Genomic DNA, 16821 nt, shown 5'->3' with positions numbered 1-16821 from the left:
AGATATGAGACTTATTGTGTCCAGAATTGGTGGGTTCTTGGTCTCATTGACCTCAAGAATGAGGCCTAGGAGGTGCCATGAGCGAGCGAGGGCTGCTAGCATGTTTTCACCTCTCAATCCCCTCTCTAAACAGGACACCCCAACTGCTGTTGGGAGTTTGGCCAGTGACTGCTCTAGCTACTTCCTGCTGGATAAGGGTGAAGATGTGGCCCTGCAGTTGTAGTGTCCTCCAGAGGGGAACTCTTTAGGCCAATGGAAGGGCCAGTGGGTCGGTCCAGGGGTCCTTGGTAGAAGTTTTTAGTTGAGCTCATTTGGGGTTCCATTTGTAAGACCATCTGTAGGTTGATGGCCTCGATTCTAGAGGAAACAAATTTGACAAGAAGGTTAAAAATATAGGGTCCAAAGGCAAGTAACAGCAAGATGGCTGCCACGGGATCTAGAAAAGGGAGAAGTCATGTTGCCCAACTCCAGAGGTTGGTATAAGAGTTTGAAAGGCATTGTCTGATTTCAGAAGTCTTTTCCTGTAAACGCTGGGCAGTATCTTGTAGTATCCCTGACTGGTTAGTGTAAAAACAACACTCTTCCCCTAAGAAGGTGCAGAGTCCTCCTTTCTCAGCAGTGAGAAGGTCTAGGCCTCAGCGGTTTTGGAGAGTCACTGCTGCTAAAGAGTCTATTTGGGATTGTAGAGTAAGGATAGATTTCATTATTTCTTGCAGACTCTCTGAGGAAGCCTTTGAGAGTGTGTGGTAGTAGGATAATGCATGCTACACTGTTAACTTTTAGCAAACTTTACTTTTGTTGAAAACCGTGTAAGTTTGGGATTTTAATTTTTCTTTGCTATTAATAAAACATCGTTCAGTCCATATTAACTTAGAATTGGTATAGATGGTTGCTTCCTGATTCTGTGAGTACTTTAAGATTTGGCTGAGTGCAAACAACTCGCATGTTTGTATGGTAATTAATTAAGATTTAGATCCCCTGTTAGGAAACCTGCTGGATCAAGGATTTTTGATAGGAAGGCTATGGGTTGCCAGTGGCCTCAGTGCTTTAGGGGTATGCCCTTGTTTGCACTGACAACAAGGTGGTATTGGAGTGTTATAGAGAAGACCTTCAATTATCAATTATAGGTTTTAAAGTTACCCTGGCTTTTAAAGGAATAGGGTACACTGTTTTTTCTTTACTACTTCTATCTCTCTGTTTCTCTCCCTCTGGCTTCTTCTTTGTCTGTCTCTTTCTCTCTTTCCTTCTTTGACTTTCTCTCTCTGTCTCTTTCTCTATCTCTTTGACTTTCTCTATTTCTTTCTTTCTCTCTGATTTTCTCTCTGACTCCCTCTTTGTCTGTCTCTTCCTCTCTCTGTCTCTCTCTCTCATTTTCTGTATTTCTCTCTTTCCTTTCTGCTGGTCTTTCCCTGCCTGTGCCAGCTGTGTATGCTGCTGTTCTCCACTCTCCTTCTCCTTTTGATGGCTTTGGCAGTGTAAGACTGCCACCTCCTTGGGTTTTTGCACTGCGTGCAATAGCTCCATGGTTTCCTTGTAATATTTAATGGAAGTTCCCCCAGAGGTTAGGAACTCCCTTTCTTTCCATATTGCAGCATGGGCATGAAGGATTAGATAACCATACTTGCTATCTGTATACACATTTATTCTTTTTCCCTTTCCCAGTTCTAAGGCTCAGGTAAGTGCTACTAGTTCTGCTAACTGGGTGCTGGTCCCTGGGGGAAGAGGCTTACTTTCAAATATGGTTACATCACTAACTATGGCATAACCTGCTCTTCGTATCCCATTCTCCACAAATGAACTTCCATTGGTGTATAGGTTAAGGTCAGGATTAGCTAAGGGGCCTTCTAAGAGATCATCTCAGGCGGCATAAGTCTGAACTATAATTTATTGGCAGTCACACTCGATTGGTTCCCCATCTGGGAGAAAAGTGGCAGGATTGAGGATCACGCACATATGTATTTGAAGCACCGGTCCCTCAAAGAGTAGTGCCTGGTATCTAAGTAGGCGGCTGTCTGATAGTCATAAACTTCCTTTGGCACCTAGTATGCCATTCACATCATGAGTAGTCCAGACAGTGAGATCCTTTCCTTGTATTATTTTGATAGCATCTGACACTAAGATGGCCACCACTGCAACTACCCATAGACAGTGAGGCCAGCCTTTTGCTACTACATCAATTTCCTTACTTAGGTATGCCAGTGGTTGTGGGGTAGTCCCACGAGTCTGAGTAAGGACTCCAAGAGCTATCCGTGCTCTCTCTGTGATGCATAAAGAGAAGCTTTGTCCTGTGGGAAGACTTAAAGCTGGAGCTTGTACTAGGGCCTGCTTTAAGGTTTTGAAGGCTGTTTCTGCCCCTGGTTCCCATTCTACAAGATAAGTATTTGCCCTCTGGGTCTCCTTGATTAGAGTATAGAGGGGCCTGGCTATCTCGTTGTATCCAGGGATCCATAGTTGGCAAAACCAGTGATTCCAAGGAACCCCTGCAACTGTTTTAATGTCTTAGTGTGAGGATAAGCCAGTATAGGCTGTTCCATTCCTTGCTGAGGGCCCTGGTCCCTCTAACTAACATTAGGCCTAGATATTTGACCTGCTGTAGGCAAAGCTGGGCCTTCGACCTAGACACCTTGTACCCTTGATTAGCTGGAAAGTTCAAGAGATCTAGAGTAGCCTGTCGGCACAGGGCTTCTGAACTGGTAGCCAAAAGTAAATCATCCACATACTGAAGGACCAGAGTGCCTGGACTTGAGAAGTGGCCTAGATCTTGGGCCAGTACCTGACCAAACAGGTGAGGGCTATCCTTAAACCCTTGGGGCAAGACTGTCCATGTAAGTTGGGATGTGTGGTCTGTGGGATCCTCAAAGGCAAAAAGAAACTGGGAGTCAGAGGGCAGGGGAATACAAAAGAAGGCATCCTTGAGGTCCAGAACAGTGAACCATTCTGCTTCCTCTGGTATTTGAGAGAGCAGGGTATAGGGGTTGGGTACAACTGGATATAGAGGAATTACTGCCTCATTGGTGAGTCTAAGAACTTGCACTTAGTCTCCACTGACCATTTGGTTTTTGTACTCCTAGAATTGGAGTGTTGCAGGGAATGCTGCATTTCCTTACTAAGCCTTGAGCTTTTAAGTGTTTAACAATATCCTGTAATCCTTTATGAGCTTCAGGCCTTAAGGGATATTGCCTTTGATAAGGAAAAGTGGTGGGGTCTTTTAGCCTGGTTTGGACTGGGCAGGCATTTTTTGCCCTTCCAAATTGTCCTTCCAATGCCCAGACTTCAGGGTTGATTCTCTCATCAAATAGGGGACAGCAAATGGGTAATTTGTTCCCCATATTCATGTAGATAATAGCTCCAGCTTTGTCTAATATATCCCTCCCTAGTAAGGGTGTGGGACTTTCAGGCATAACAAAAAGGCAGTCGAAAAGAGCAAAGTCTCCCAAATTACAACTGAGAAGGTGGGAGAAATACCTGGTTACAGGCTGTCCCAGGATTCCTCGGATGGTAACAGACCTTGAGGACAGTCATCCAGGAGAGGAGATTAACACTGAGAAGGCCGCACCAGTGTCCAGAAGGAAGTCAATTTCCTGGACCTCGATGGTTAAACATACCCGGGGCTCAGTGAGGGTGATGACATGAGCTGGCGCTTGCCCCGGGCACCCTCGGTTCTGTTGTTGGATCATCTAGTTGGGGGCTTCTGACCCAGAGAACCTTTGTCTTTTGGGGCAGTGCACCTTCCAGCGATTGCCTTGGCATAGCAGACATGGATGAGGGGGTGGCTTGTTTCTCATTGGACAATATTCTTTAAAGTGTCCTTGTAAACCACACTGATAACAAGCCCCACCAGGTGATTGGCCTGCTCCATTTTCTGTCCTCTCTGAACCACCAAGGTTTATCTGAAGGCCATGACTAAGGGTGCAGCCTTTCTCTGATCTTGCTTTTCCTTTTGGGCCAGTTCATCTTGGTCCCTATTATAGAACACTGAGGTTGCCAGGTTTAATAGTGCCTCCAGATTTTGTTCAGGGCCCAGGGCTTGCTTTTGCTTTTGGAGCTTTCTCCTGATACCTGCGGCTGATTGGGTAATAAACTTATCTTTTAGAATCAATTGACCCTCAAGTGATTCGGGTGACAGGGGAGTATATTTTCTTAAGGCTTCCTGTAGCCGCTCGAGGAAGGCAGAAGAATTTTCTTCCTTTGCCTGAGTTATGGTGGACATCATTGAATAATTCATGGGCTTTTTCCTAATTCTCCTTAGTCCTTCTAGAACACAAGTCAACAGATGTTTACGACTCCAATCCCTATGATTTGAGTCAAGGTCCAGGTGGGGATCCATACTGGGGATGGCTTGCTGACCGATAGGGAATTTGTCCCTTTCTTTGGCTGTCATTCTGTCATTTACTTGACTAAGATACCAGGTATCTCCAAACTCTCGGGCTGCAGCTAAAAGGCCAGGATTTGATCTAACAGTAGCATAGCATCTCTCCAAGCGAGGTAGAAGGTTTGCCATACACTCTGTAGGACATCTATCTACCTATCAGGATCATCTGAAAACTTCCCCAGGTCTGCCTTGATCTGCTTGAAATCAGAGAGGGAGAAGGGGACATGTACCCGGGTTGGGGCAAATTCGCCTCCCCCTACAGCTTGAAGGGGACCTAACCAATAGCCCAGGGATTTTTGTGGTCCTTTGAAGGTTTCTTTTCTTATTTCCTTCTGGGCAGGGGAGATTAGAGGAGGCTTATCATTAATTGGAAGGGGAGCTATAGGGAGGCTAGGATATGGGGGTAAGCTGAGAGGTCCTCCTGTGGGATGTAAATTGCAAGCTTTGCTTAGTTGTGTATTCTCCTTCAATGAAAAGAAAGCTTGGACATAAGGTATTTCACTCCATTTGCCTTCCCTCTTACAGAAAAGGTCAAGCTGCAGGATACTATTGTCATTTATACTTTCCTTGGGTGGCCATTTTTCCCCATCAGAGAGAGAATATTGGGGCCAGGCTATAGTGCAGAAAAAAATGAGCCACCTCTTCTTCAGGTTTTGTGGGTCAAATTGGTCTCAGTGGCTTAGGATGCATTTCAAGGGTGAGCCTGTTGATGCCTGAGCATGTCCCACCTGAAAGACAAAACTGCCCATGGTTTTGGCTTGTTTTGTTTCTCCCCCTGCCCAAGAACCCACAACGGTCCCTGGACCCTGTTGATCAGAATAGTTGCGCTCACCAACACAGCAGCAGAAACAACCCCTGCCCAAGAACCTGAAATGGTCCCTGGACCCTGCTGATCAGAATAGTTGCACTCACTGACACAGCGGCAGAAACACTAGTTTTCCCCCCAGACCACAAGGAGGCCCAAGGAACGTCAGATTTAGTGGCCCTTACTGATGCATTCTCGAAAACCTGTTAGAATCCTAAGCATTATCTTGTTAGTATTGGGACCTTACCTATGTCCTATGAAGATGTTATGCTCCAAAAATATAGTGGATGGCCATACCCTGAGGGAGGGGAGGGATCTCCAGGGTTGGAAGAGTGACACCTTTTGTCCTTACTTATATGAATAGGAAGGATACAATTTCTGAGGCTCTCCATATCCTAGCTTCAGTAATAGCTTTTGTTAGGCCTTCTAGTCTGAGGAGGGATCCTAAAATTCCAGATAGTCCCCGCTACGATGGGGCTTTGGGCAAAAATTATGTCTTTCTGATTGGTAAGCCCGGGTGCCTAAAGAAGGGAACAGAGTCCTGGAGTTTATACTAGAAGTCATTCTTACAGGAGAAACTAGAAAAGCACCAGAGACAAGGAGTGGTTTTCAGAAGTGGGGCTAGCCTCGGAGAAAAGAGGCAAGAGGAAGTTTGTCTGGCAGGCATTAGGACCCTGGGGGCAAGGGTCAGGATAGATAGGATAGATGGGTGAGTCTCACTTGGGCAACATGCCTTTGACAGTTCCACTCCTGGCCGCAGGGTCAACCAACTTATTGTTGGGACCCCAGAGCTGAATGACTTTCCTCTCTGTCGACCCTTGGCTCAGCCCAGAAGTACAGGAAAAGCAGAAGCTGGTTCCAGGCAAACCAATGCTTCCAACTCTGAAGCCCTTTCCCAGAAAGCCTCACACCCATCTGTTTAGTCTGGTGGCTGTGCTAGTCGCTTTTAACTGGCTGACAGGTGCCCATATTTAGCCCCCAAATTCTAAGGAAAAATAGGACAGAATAGCAAGCAAAAGGGGACCGATGGTAGTCACTGCTTGGCAATACGCAGTAGTCTCACTGCTTGGCGATAGGCCATTGTCTCATTTGGGGCACCAAAATGTGTCCAGAATTGGTGGGTTCTTGGTCTCGCTGACTTCAAGAATGAAGCTGCGGACCCTCGCAGTGAGTGTTACAGTTCTTAAAGATGGTGTGTCTGGAGTTTATTCCTTCAGATGTTCAGATGCATCCAGAGTTTCTTCCTTCTGGTGGGTTTATGGTCTCGCTGGCCTCAGGAGTGAAGCTGCAGACCTTCGTGGTGAGTGTTACAGCTCATAAAGGCAGCGTGGACCCAAAGAGTGAGCAGCAGCAAGATTTATTGCGAAGAGTGAAAGAACAAAGCTTCCACAGCATGGAACGGGACCTGAGCGGGTTGCTGCTGCTGGCTTGGGTGACCTGCTTTTATTCCCTTATCTGACCCCACCCACATCCTGCTGATTGGTCCATTTTACAGAGAGCTGATTGGTCCATTTTACAGAGAGTTGATTGGTCCATTTTGACAGAGTACTGATTGGTGCATTTACAAACCTTTAGCTCGAGACAGAGTGCTGATTGGTGCATTTACAATCCTTTAGCTAGACACAAAAGTTCTCCAAGTCCCCACCTGATTAGCCAGACACAGAGCGCTGATTGGTGCATTTACAAACCTTTAGCTAGACAAAGAGTACTGATTGGTGCATTTACAAACCTTTAGCTGGACAAAGAGTGCTGGTTGGTGCATTTGCAATCCTTTAGCTAGACAGAAAAGTTCTCCAAGTCCCCACCCATCCCAGAAGCCCAACCAGCTTCACCTATCACTGGCACTTGCCATGGGACTTTGCGGTACCTAGCCTGGGCACTCTGGCAGCCCAGAGGGAGCTTGTCCCAGACAACCAAGAGGAAAAGAGGGGAAGTGAGAAAGAGACGGAGACCTGCCATCGTGGCCAGCCGAGTGTGGGGCCCAGCTTCTATGAAATCTTTCACGACTTATACAGAACATCTATGACATGCTTGGACTTTCTGACTTGTCCTAAACATCCCTCTTTTTAAACAACCAGTCATTTTACTTTAGGACAAGAATTTACCATACCAGATCCTTTTTGTATAAAATTTATTTTCTTTATAACCTTCTTGCATAGTTGGGGGCATGGCTAATTTCATATATCCCCAGGCCTTATTTAGAATGTAGTATCTCCAAAATAAATTGAATGATTCTTTTAAAGTTAAAGCAATTTATGATCTTAAAGCATTTAGCACACCTAATATCTGACCTGCATATTTTATACTAATGTCCTTATTTTATTAATAATCTTTAAAGCTATTTTTATTTCCTAAAGATTACTAAAGTTACATGAACTAAAAGGCATTAACATTTTTATTTTTCGTTAAAACATTTAAGTGCTTATTTTTGCTTAAGCCAATTAGTTTTTATATAAACATAACACACACAACACATATATAACTACACAGACAGACAGAAGATTGCTACAGTAGTTGTAAGATTTTTTTATTTGCCAGTTTTTTAGTTTTTTAATTGGTTATTGGCTTTAGGGTGGAGTCCTCAGAAGAACAGAGCCCAGAAAGAGTCTCTGGTGCCTCCTGTTTTTCCCATGGTGTCCCAAGCTATTAGATCTTGAATATCTACTTTTAATTAATCTGACTTTTAACCATAGCACTATTTAATAAAGTTATTTTAAATTTTTAAAATTTCTTTTTACCCAACTTTAGCCAGGCAAAATGGCCAATATTTCTGGCTTTTAAACTTTTAAACTTCACCTATGAAGTAACCTCATAGGTGCTCTGAGAAAGGAAAATTCAAGACATTTCATGGAGGGGAAGAAAATTAAAAATGCAAAGGTCACCCAAATATGAATCAGAAAGGCTCATCCCATAAGCTAGGGGTTGAACTGGGCCACCAATGTGAAAAGAGAAAGCACAGCCACATGGTTACAAGGTCCAGCTCCCAAGGACATACAAGACAAGAAGGAAACCTCATTCAATTTGCTAAGGCATCTTGAACAGTGGGCTTATGGGAGTCCTAGGTACCCTTCTTTTATGACAGAATGATACAGAAAGACACAAACCACACTAGATTCACTACAGCTTAAGACTAGCCTCAGAATTCTTTTTTGTATTAATTAAAAGTTTACAGAGGAGATAAGCAGTGATTTTACTGTTCATGTAACCAGTTTGCACAGAGAAAAAGAGGAAAAGCCAGAAATCTGACTGGTAAGAAATTATTACCCTTTGCCAGCATGCCAGGCTACTGGGGTTGTTGTCCCTAAGTGTGGCCCTAGTGACCAAACTTACCACACCATTGCCCTGGGGGCCAAACCACATCATGAAGGACAATTATTATTACTTTTTGTTCTGATTGGAGCAAAATGCATATCATAAAACATAGACATTATCCACTCCTTAGCCCGCAGTATAAAACTGACAAGGCTTAAATATGCCCCAGATGAGCCCTCTTATCTTTAATCCCATCTCCAACTAGGAGTTTCAACATGTGGTCCCTGGGCAAAGTGGTTGCCCTGAGTAATAGAAAAGATAAGAAAGGGAAAGGAGAGAGGAAACCATGGCCTATGGCAGGGTGGGGAAGGTGAAGAGCTTAGGGAGGTCAGAGAAAGACCCAACCATTGCAGCAACACTGAAGAGTTCAGGAGGCTCCTTTTCAGTAGTGAAAGGATCTTTTTTTAAGCAGTACCATCAGCTCTTAAGTTTCCCCGGTGGGGAGGAAAAAGTTCCCCATGTCCCATGGTTCTGTACATGCCTAATCCTGTTATTATCCATAGCCATCAACAAAAAGTGTAAGACAGATTAATCCAAATAGCAGGTAACATCCCATAGTGCCAATCCCATTCTTAGCCAAAAGGGACTTTGCTGAGAGCAATCCTCATTTTTAAATATACTTCATTTTTAAATATAGTCATTTTTAAATATACTTCAATGTATATTTAAATGTATACTTCAATGTGTTGTTGTTCATTTGAAATATTCCCCTGTAAGTTATCTTTAGTAAGATTTTGCCATTTCTGTAAGACTTCGTTGCCTTCCAGGCCTAATGTATAAGCCAAAAGGAACTCAGTTTTCCAGAAATTAAGGGTCACATTTTTACCTAAAATATTGGCTTTACTCTCAGGTTCTCTTGATTAACTTAGCCAACAACTTTTTCCTACCTAAGCATGCAAGAAAAATGAAACAAAGGGGTAGAACACGAAAATCCCATTGAATTTTTAAAAGCCAAATTTTATAATTTAATGAAAAATTTTAGATGTCAAAATATGCCAGGAGGTAATTCCATTAGGAAAACATGACCAAAAAGTTTGTAGACCACTTGTTTTATTGTATAAAATATTTATGTGCGGTTTCACAATTATGCCATTTATTTTAAGGTGATATATACAGTCAGCCCTCCATATCTGTGGATTGCACAACCACAGATTCAACCAATCATGGACCAAAAATATTTTTTAAAAAAATTAAATACAATTAAAAAATAAAATACAAGCTGGGTGTGGTGGCTCATGCCTGTAATCCTAGCACTTTGGGAGGCTGAGGCAGGCAATCACTTGAGCTCAGGAGTTTGAGACCAGCCTGGCCAACATGGTGAAACCCTATCGCTACTAAAAATACACCGGGCATGGTGGTGGGTGCCTGTAGTCCCAGCTACTTGGGAGGCTGAGGCAGGAGAATCACTTGAACCCAGGAGGCGAAGGTTGCAGTGAGCTGAGATCGCACCATTGCACTCCAGCCTGGGTGACACAGTGAGACTCTGTCTCAAAAAAATAAAAAAATAAATAAATACAAATAAAACAATACAGCATAACAACTATTTACCCAGCATTTACATTGTATTAGGTATTATAAGTAATCTAGAAATGATTTAAAGTACACGGGAGGATGTGAGTAGGTTATATGCAAATACTATGCTATTTTATATGAGGCTTGAGCAATCTTGGATTTTAGTATCCTTAGGGTCCTGGAACCAATCTCCTGCAGATACCGGGGATGACTCTATAATGCAAAGGAAAAATTCATTTTTAGATGACTGACACATATGTTCTTTCGCATTCTGTTGTGCTATCAGATCACAACATGAGTAAGAATTTTACATCCACAAAATCTGAGGCTTCAATAAGAACAAGATATATCTTGATTATAATCAGTCACTTATTCGATAAGTATTATAGTGAGTCAACTCCATGTTCGGCCCCATACTGGGCGCTGCAGTTATAGCCCAGAACCAAACAGCCACTTCTCATAATCTCATAGTACTTAAAGCATAGGGAAGAAAATAGACATGAAATAGTTAAACATGTAAATAATTTATTATGGTTATAATAAGCGTCATGAGAGTATTCGATAGAAATACCAGAGAGCCATTTAAGGTTGTACCTAACTGTTGGAAAAGGGTGACTGAAAAAGGGGTGGGGGAAGTGTGGGAGTGCAATTTTCAGTGAGGATGAAGGGGCAAGAGGGAGGGAACTCATGGTATGGAAGGGGTAGACTTTGTGCCAAGAACAGCAAGAAAACCAGCTAAGTAGGGGAAGACATGGTCAGATTTGTGTATTAAGATAGCCATTCCTGCTTCTGGGAGGACAAGGAGGTAAGATAAGGGAAAGAAGTGTTGGGTTAGCATAGTCTAGGACTCTTATTTTGAAACCATCTTGCAAAAATTATGACAGTGAGAAAATGACGATGGTGTAAGAGACCTCACCTAACCATCTCATCTTGTCTTTAAACTCCAAACTGCCCTTGTTCATTCCTGGGCATAGGCCAAGCTAACTATAGGAGGGATTTAGTTTATAGTTTAATTTGAAACAAAAATAATAACAGCTCTTTCCTCAAACAAACCCCCTCCTTGCCTAGAAACGAGACTGCCTTTGTAGAACTAACAAATTAGCCCTAAAATTAGAAATTATGATTTAGGGGTCTTGCAGCCAGAGGCTACAAGATTCCTAACCTTCCCTATTGCTCCTAGGGATAACATCACTATTGTAAAACCTAAGATTGGTGTTTGAGATATTTTTAGACCCTGCATTCTGATGGAGCAGCTGGCACTACCCAGATGAGTAATCTGGCTCAACCAGTTCTGCAATCCCACCCAGGAACAGAAGATAGCAGAAAGAACCTGCTTAGACTCTCTGTGATTTCATCCCCAACTCCACCAGTGTTCCCACTCCCTAGACCCCTGCCCAGCAAATTATCCTTAAAAAACCCTACTCTCCAAATTTTCAAGGAGACCAATTTGAGTCATACAACTCCGGTCTCCCGTTTAGCTGGCTGTGCGTGTATTAAACTCTTTCTCTATTGCAATTCCCCTGTCTTGATAAATCAGTTCTGTCTGGGCAGCAGGACGGAAAAACTCACTGGGCAGTTACAATTTCAACTCCTAGCATCTTGCTCAAAAACTAAGATGAATCAGTTAACTTCCACGATCAAAAATGGCTGTGACTTAAAATCTCTTTCTTTGAAGGAATGTTAATGTCAAACATCATTTTTTGTCCCACAGATTTCAGTTGGGCAGGGCTCAGTGGGAAAGTTTATCTCTATTGTATCAGCTGGGGCAATTTGACTGAAGGCTGGAGGATCTGCTTCTGCTTCCAAACTGGCTCATTCAACACAGCTGAGGGCCAAAGGCCTTGGGTCCAATCCATGTGGTGATAACTGCAGAATTCTTGGCACATAAAGACTCCTTCCAAACCTCTGCACGTAAGAGATGACCATATCTCATGAGCAAAAGAAAAGAAAAGAAAAAAGAGAGAGAGAGAGAGAGTATCAAATTTTTGCATTGCTTCTGGGAGCTTAGGGTCAATTCTTTGGAATGATCCTGGGCTTCCTGCCCCCACTCTCCCATTGAAATCATCAGGAAGAATAGGGGTTCTGTCTTCCAGTCTGTGTAGGGGACAGTAGCCTGATTTTCATAGTTACTGGCTAGTAGGCACAACTAGCCTAGTGACATTAACATTGACCCACCCTTTGTAATTTTTTACTCAAGCTCTGCTCTCTCCCCCTCCTCTTTTACTCTTTCTTTAAAAGACCCAGTCACATCTACAAAAATTGGATGAAGCTCAGCTCTTCCCCTGCTGTCTGTTAGTAGTTACTGAGTAAAATCTGTTTTCCACACTTTAACTAACGTTCGGCTTTGTTTATATTTGACAATAGGTGATAACATTGGGCTTTGTTTATATTTGACAATAGGTGACCTGGTCTTTCCCACAGTATTTTGGCTGGGTTCAAAGGGTGAATGAAGAATGACTGAGAGAATGAGAGACAGAGAGAGCACATGTGCCAGTCAGGTGAAAGACCTCTTACATTTTATGACTAAGTTTCGTAAGTCAAATAATAACCTCAAGGAAATTTAACTTCCCCATATCAGAGGTGTCCAAACCACAGTGACTCCATCTTGAGTGAGGGCTAGGAAAAATGAGACTGGGACTTGCTGGACTGCATTCCCAGAAAGTTAGGTATTCCTAGCCTCTAGATGTTCATAGTTAAGAGAACACATTGATAACATTTACTAAACAGACCCAGACTTAGGAGTGTCCTGATATCCTGATATCTTGAGAATAGAAGCATTCCTAATTTTGCTTTAAAGATAATGATATCAATTCTTGCAAAATATGGTAATTAGGAAGATTAATCCTTTATCACAAATCCTTGTAGCAGAGCACATCTCCTCATGATCTTTTTGGATCCTATATATAAACAAGTATTGTACCTAGGGTGGACGCATTCCTCCTTTTACTTTCGGGAACATTCTACTCTCTATGGAGTAACTGTTCTCTCATCATTTTACTTTCTTAATAAACTTGCTTTCGCTTTGCACTGTGGACTTGCCCTGAATTCTTTCTTGCATGAGATCCGAGAACCGTCTCTTGGGGTCTGGATGGGGACCCCTTTCAGGTAATACTCACACCTCCATGCCACCCCCGTTCTAAAAGGCTTTGAAAACATGGGTATTAACAAGCAAAGGATATTTTAATAAAATACTTATTTGATGGTTTATTGCCACCAATTTTACTTACATTGCAATAATTATTTAAATTACATTTTTACTAAAAATAGTAAAGATAATTTCACATCATTTATTTAAGTTAAACAATTTGAAGTTAAACTTTAATTGTTAAAACAATTTAAGTTTTTCTCTTAGTCGCTAAAAGAAAAACTTTGGACAAATTAACAGTTTATTTAAGCAAAGAACAATTCATGAATTGGGCAGCACTTAAGAGATTCAGAGCGCTTCACCCTGCAGGTGAGCCGTAAGCTTTAATAGAAAACTAAAGCAATTACTTGATTGGGTACAGCTGGGTGTTTGCCTTATTTGGGTGTGTGAGCTGGGCTCAGTGGCTCATGCCTGGAATCCCAGCACTTTGGAAGGCCGAGGTGGGTGGATCATTTGAGGTCAGGAGTTCAAGACCAGCCTGGCCAATGTGGTGAAACCCCCTCTCTACTAAGAATACAAAAATTAGCCGGTTTTGGTGGTGGGCTCCTGTAATCCCAGCCACTCAGGAGGCTGAGGCAGAGAATTGCTTGAACCTGGGAGGCAGAGGTTGCAGTGAGCCGAGATTGCATCATTGCACTCCAGCCTGCGTGACAAGGCAAGACTCTGTCACCAAAAAAAAAAAAAAAAAAAGGAAAATCCCTAATTAGAGGTTAGTTGGCAGTTTCTGATTGGTTAAGCTTAAGTTTTGTTTTACTGTTGTCTTACTGTTTACATTGAATTCTGGTTTGCTTACATACAAGCTCCAGCTACAGAGACAGATGATATCAGGCTCATGGCCTTCTTATTTGCTTTGACATAGTAAAGTGTTGATAATGATTTCCAAAGGAAGCAATATCATTATTTTAAAATTAATATCCCCAGTGTATATACAGGTAAAATACTAAGATTTTAATAAACTTATTTATTTATTTATTTATTTATTTATTTATTTATTGAAATGGAGTTGTTCTGTCGCCCAGGCTGGAGTGCGGTGGCATGATCCCAGCTACCTGCAGCCTTAGGCTACTGGGTTCCAGCAATTCTGCCTCAGCCTCCTGAGTAACTGGGATTACTGGTGCCAGCCACCACTCCTAGCTAATTTTTTGTATTTTTAGTAGAAATGGGGTTTTGCTATGTTTGCTAGTCTGGTCTTAAACTCCTAACCTTAAATGATCTGCCCGACTTGGCCTCCCAAAGTGTAGGGATTACAGGCACGAGCCACCGCGCCTTGCCAAATTATTTAATATTTATTTATTTTTTGAGACAGGGTCTCACTCTGTTGCCCAGGCTGTAGTGGCATGGTCACAGTTCACTGCAGCCTCCCCAGGCTTAGGCAATCCTCCCACCTCAGTCTCCCAAGTAGCTAGGACTACAGGTGTGTACCACCACACTGGGTTAATTTTTCTATTTTTCGTAGAGACAGGGTTTCACCATGTCGCCCAGACTGATTTTGAACTCCTGTACTCAAGCAGTCCAGCCACCTTGGCCTCCCAAAGTGCTGGGCATTGTGAACTCCAACGCCCAGCGTATGTACTTATTTTCAGATACTTCTAAACCATTTGTGTTCAACTTCTGTTCTTGCCCCATAGTCACCTTGAGACTCATCACTTAGCCAACTCCAAAAGCATTGCTGATTACTGTGAATTTTACTAAGGTTTTCTTAAGAGGGTTTCATTGTCTCAAAATTGTTTCCGAAATATCCTGTTACCTGTCTCTACCTGATTTTCTCCTATCTTCAGGGTTCCATTTCCTGTCCTCCCGCCTGTCATTATACCTTCCATAAGCCCCTGCTTTTGTCCCAGCAGTTTTCCCTGTGTCAGTTTACATGCCCCAGGAAGCAAAACAAAAATAGCAAAACAGTAATGCCTTCTTACAGCTCCTCAATCTGGAAAATGTTTTATATCAAGCTCATTTATAAATCAAGGATTGGCAATTTTAAAAATTAAAGAAAGGAGAATTTGAAAAAAAATGAATTGGTCGGGCATGGTGGCTCAAGCCTGTAATCCCAGCACTCTGGGAGGCCGAGGCGGGCGGATCACTTGAGGTCAGGAGTTCGAGACCAGCCTGGTCAACATAGTGAAACCCTGCCTCTACTGAAAATATAAAATTAGCCGGGCGCGGTAGCACGCACCTGTAATCCCAGATACTCAGGAGGCTGAGGCAGGAGAATCGCTTGAACCCGGGAGGCGGAGGTTGCAGTGAGCCAAGATCGTGCCACTGCACTCCAGCCTGGGCGACAGAGCCAGACTCTGTCTCAAATTAAAAAAAAAAAAAAGGGGGTCAGAGTCAGCTGAAGGGCAGACAGGAGTTTGGTTATTCAAATCAGCCTACCAGAAAATTCGGAGACTGGGGTTTTTAAAGAATGACTTGGCGGGTAGGGGGCCAGGGAGTGGCGAATGCTAATTTGTCAGGTGGGAGGTGAAATCTTAGGGGGTTGAAGTGGGCTCTTGCTGTCTTCTGTTCCTGAGTGGGACTGTAGAACTGGTTGAGCCAGATTATGGTCTGAGTGGCGCCAGCTCATGCATCGGAATGCGGGGTCTGAAAAGTATCTCCAGCACCAATCTTAGGTTTTACAATAGTGATGTTATCCCTGAGAGCAACTGGGGAGGTTAGGAATCTTGTAGCCTCTGGCTGCAAGACTCCTAAATCATAATTTCTAATCTTGTGGCTAATTTGTTAGTTCTGCAAAGGCAGACTGATCCTCAGGCAAGAAGGGGGTTTGTTTTGGGAAAGGGCTGTAAAAAATCTTTGCTTCAAAGTGAAACTACAAATTAAATTCCTCCTGTAGTTAGTTGGGTCTTCGCCTGGGAATGAACAAGTGCAGCTCGGAGGTGAGAAGCATGGAGTCATTTAGGTCAGATCCCTTTCACAGTGGTAACTTTCTCACTGTTAGGATTTTTGCAAAGGCAGTTTCGTGAAGGTACACAGACAGGCCCTTGCTATTATCCTGGTTTTTTAGATAAGGATATCCAGGCGATGAGGAAGTTTTACTTCTGGGAACAGCCTGGATGCGAAACCTTCACACGTCAGTGTCTTTTGGACATTTTCTCGTCAGTACAACCCTGTTGAACGTTCTCACGATGGGGAGGTATGTGCTTAAAATGCGGGGAAGGTGCTTTTATTTCATCCCTGGTGAAACTAGGCGAGCTAATTTTTTTAAACAGGATTTTTGGCCCCCTTGAACCGTCGGCCTGGACTACATTTCCCTGCAGGCCGTGCTCAAGACTACGGGTGCCTGCAGGAGGTCAGCGTCGTTGGCAGCGGCGCAGGCGCAGGCGCGGAGCGGACGGCGGACGGGCGGGCGCTTTGCGGTTTGAATGGCTGCGGGCCCGGGCCCTCACCTCACCTGAGGTCCGGCTGCCCAGGGGTGCGCTATGCCGTCGGGAGGTGACCAGTCGCCGCCGCCCCCGCCTCCTCCTCCGGCGGCGGCAGCCTCGGATGAGGAGGAGGAGGACGACGGCGAGGCGGAGGACGCCGCGCCGCCTAACGAGTCGCCCACCTCTCAGATCCGGCAGCGGTTCGACGAGCTGTGCAGCCGCCTCAACATGGACGAGGCGGCGCGGGCCGAGGCCTGGGACAGCTACCGCAGCATGAGCGAGAGCTACACTCTGGAGGTGCGCTCGCGGGCGGAGGGGC

The 16821-nt window shown here is 43.8% G+C and overlaps 1 protein-coding gene across 1 annotated transcript in view; it reads left to right on the top strand.

The window, feature by feature from the left end:
* Window positions 1–16416: 16416 nt before the first annotated feature.
* The window catches only part of RBL2 (retinoblastoma-like 2), a 58487-nt gene continuing 58082 nt past the window's right edge, over window positions 16417–16821 (top strand). The window contains exon 1 of the mRNA XM_011988633.1: window positions 16417–16799. Within this exon, the coding sequence (XP_011844023.1) occupies window positions 16560–16799 (240 nt within the window). The 5' untranslated portion in view covers window positions 16417–16559. The remainder of the gene's footprint in view (window positions 16800–16821) is intronic.

The sequence above is a fragment of the Mandrillus leucophaeus genome, unplaced genomic scaffold (assembly GCF_000951045.1).
Source record: "Mandrillus leucophaeus isolate KB7577 unplaced genomic scaffold, Mleu.le_1.0 Scaffold333, whole genome shotgun sequence".
Classification (NCBI taxonomy): Eukaryota; Metazoa; Chordata; class Mammalia; order Primates; family Cercopithecidae; genus Mandrillus; species Mandrillus leucophaeus.
This window is presented reverse-complemented; position numbering and strand designations above follow the sequence as displayed.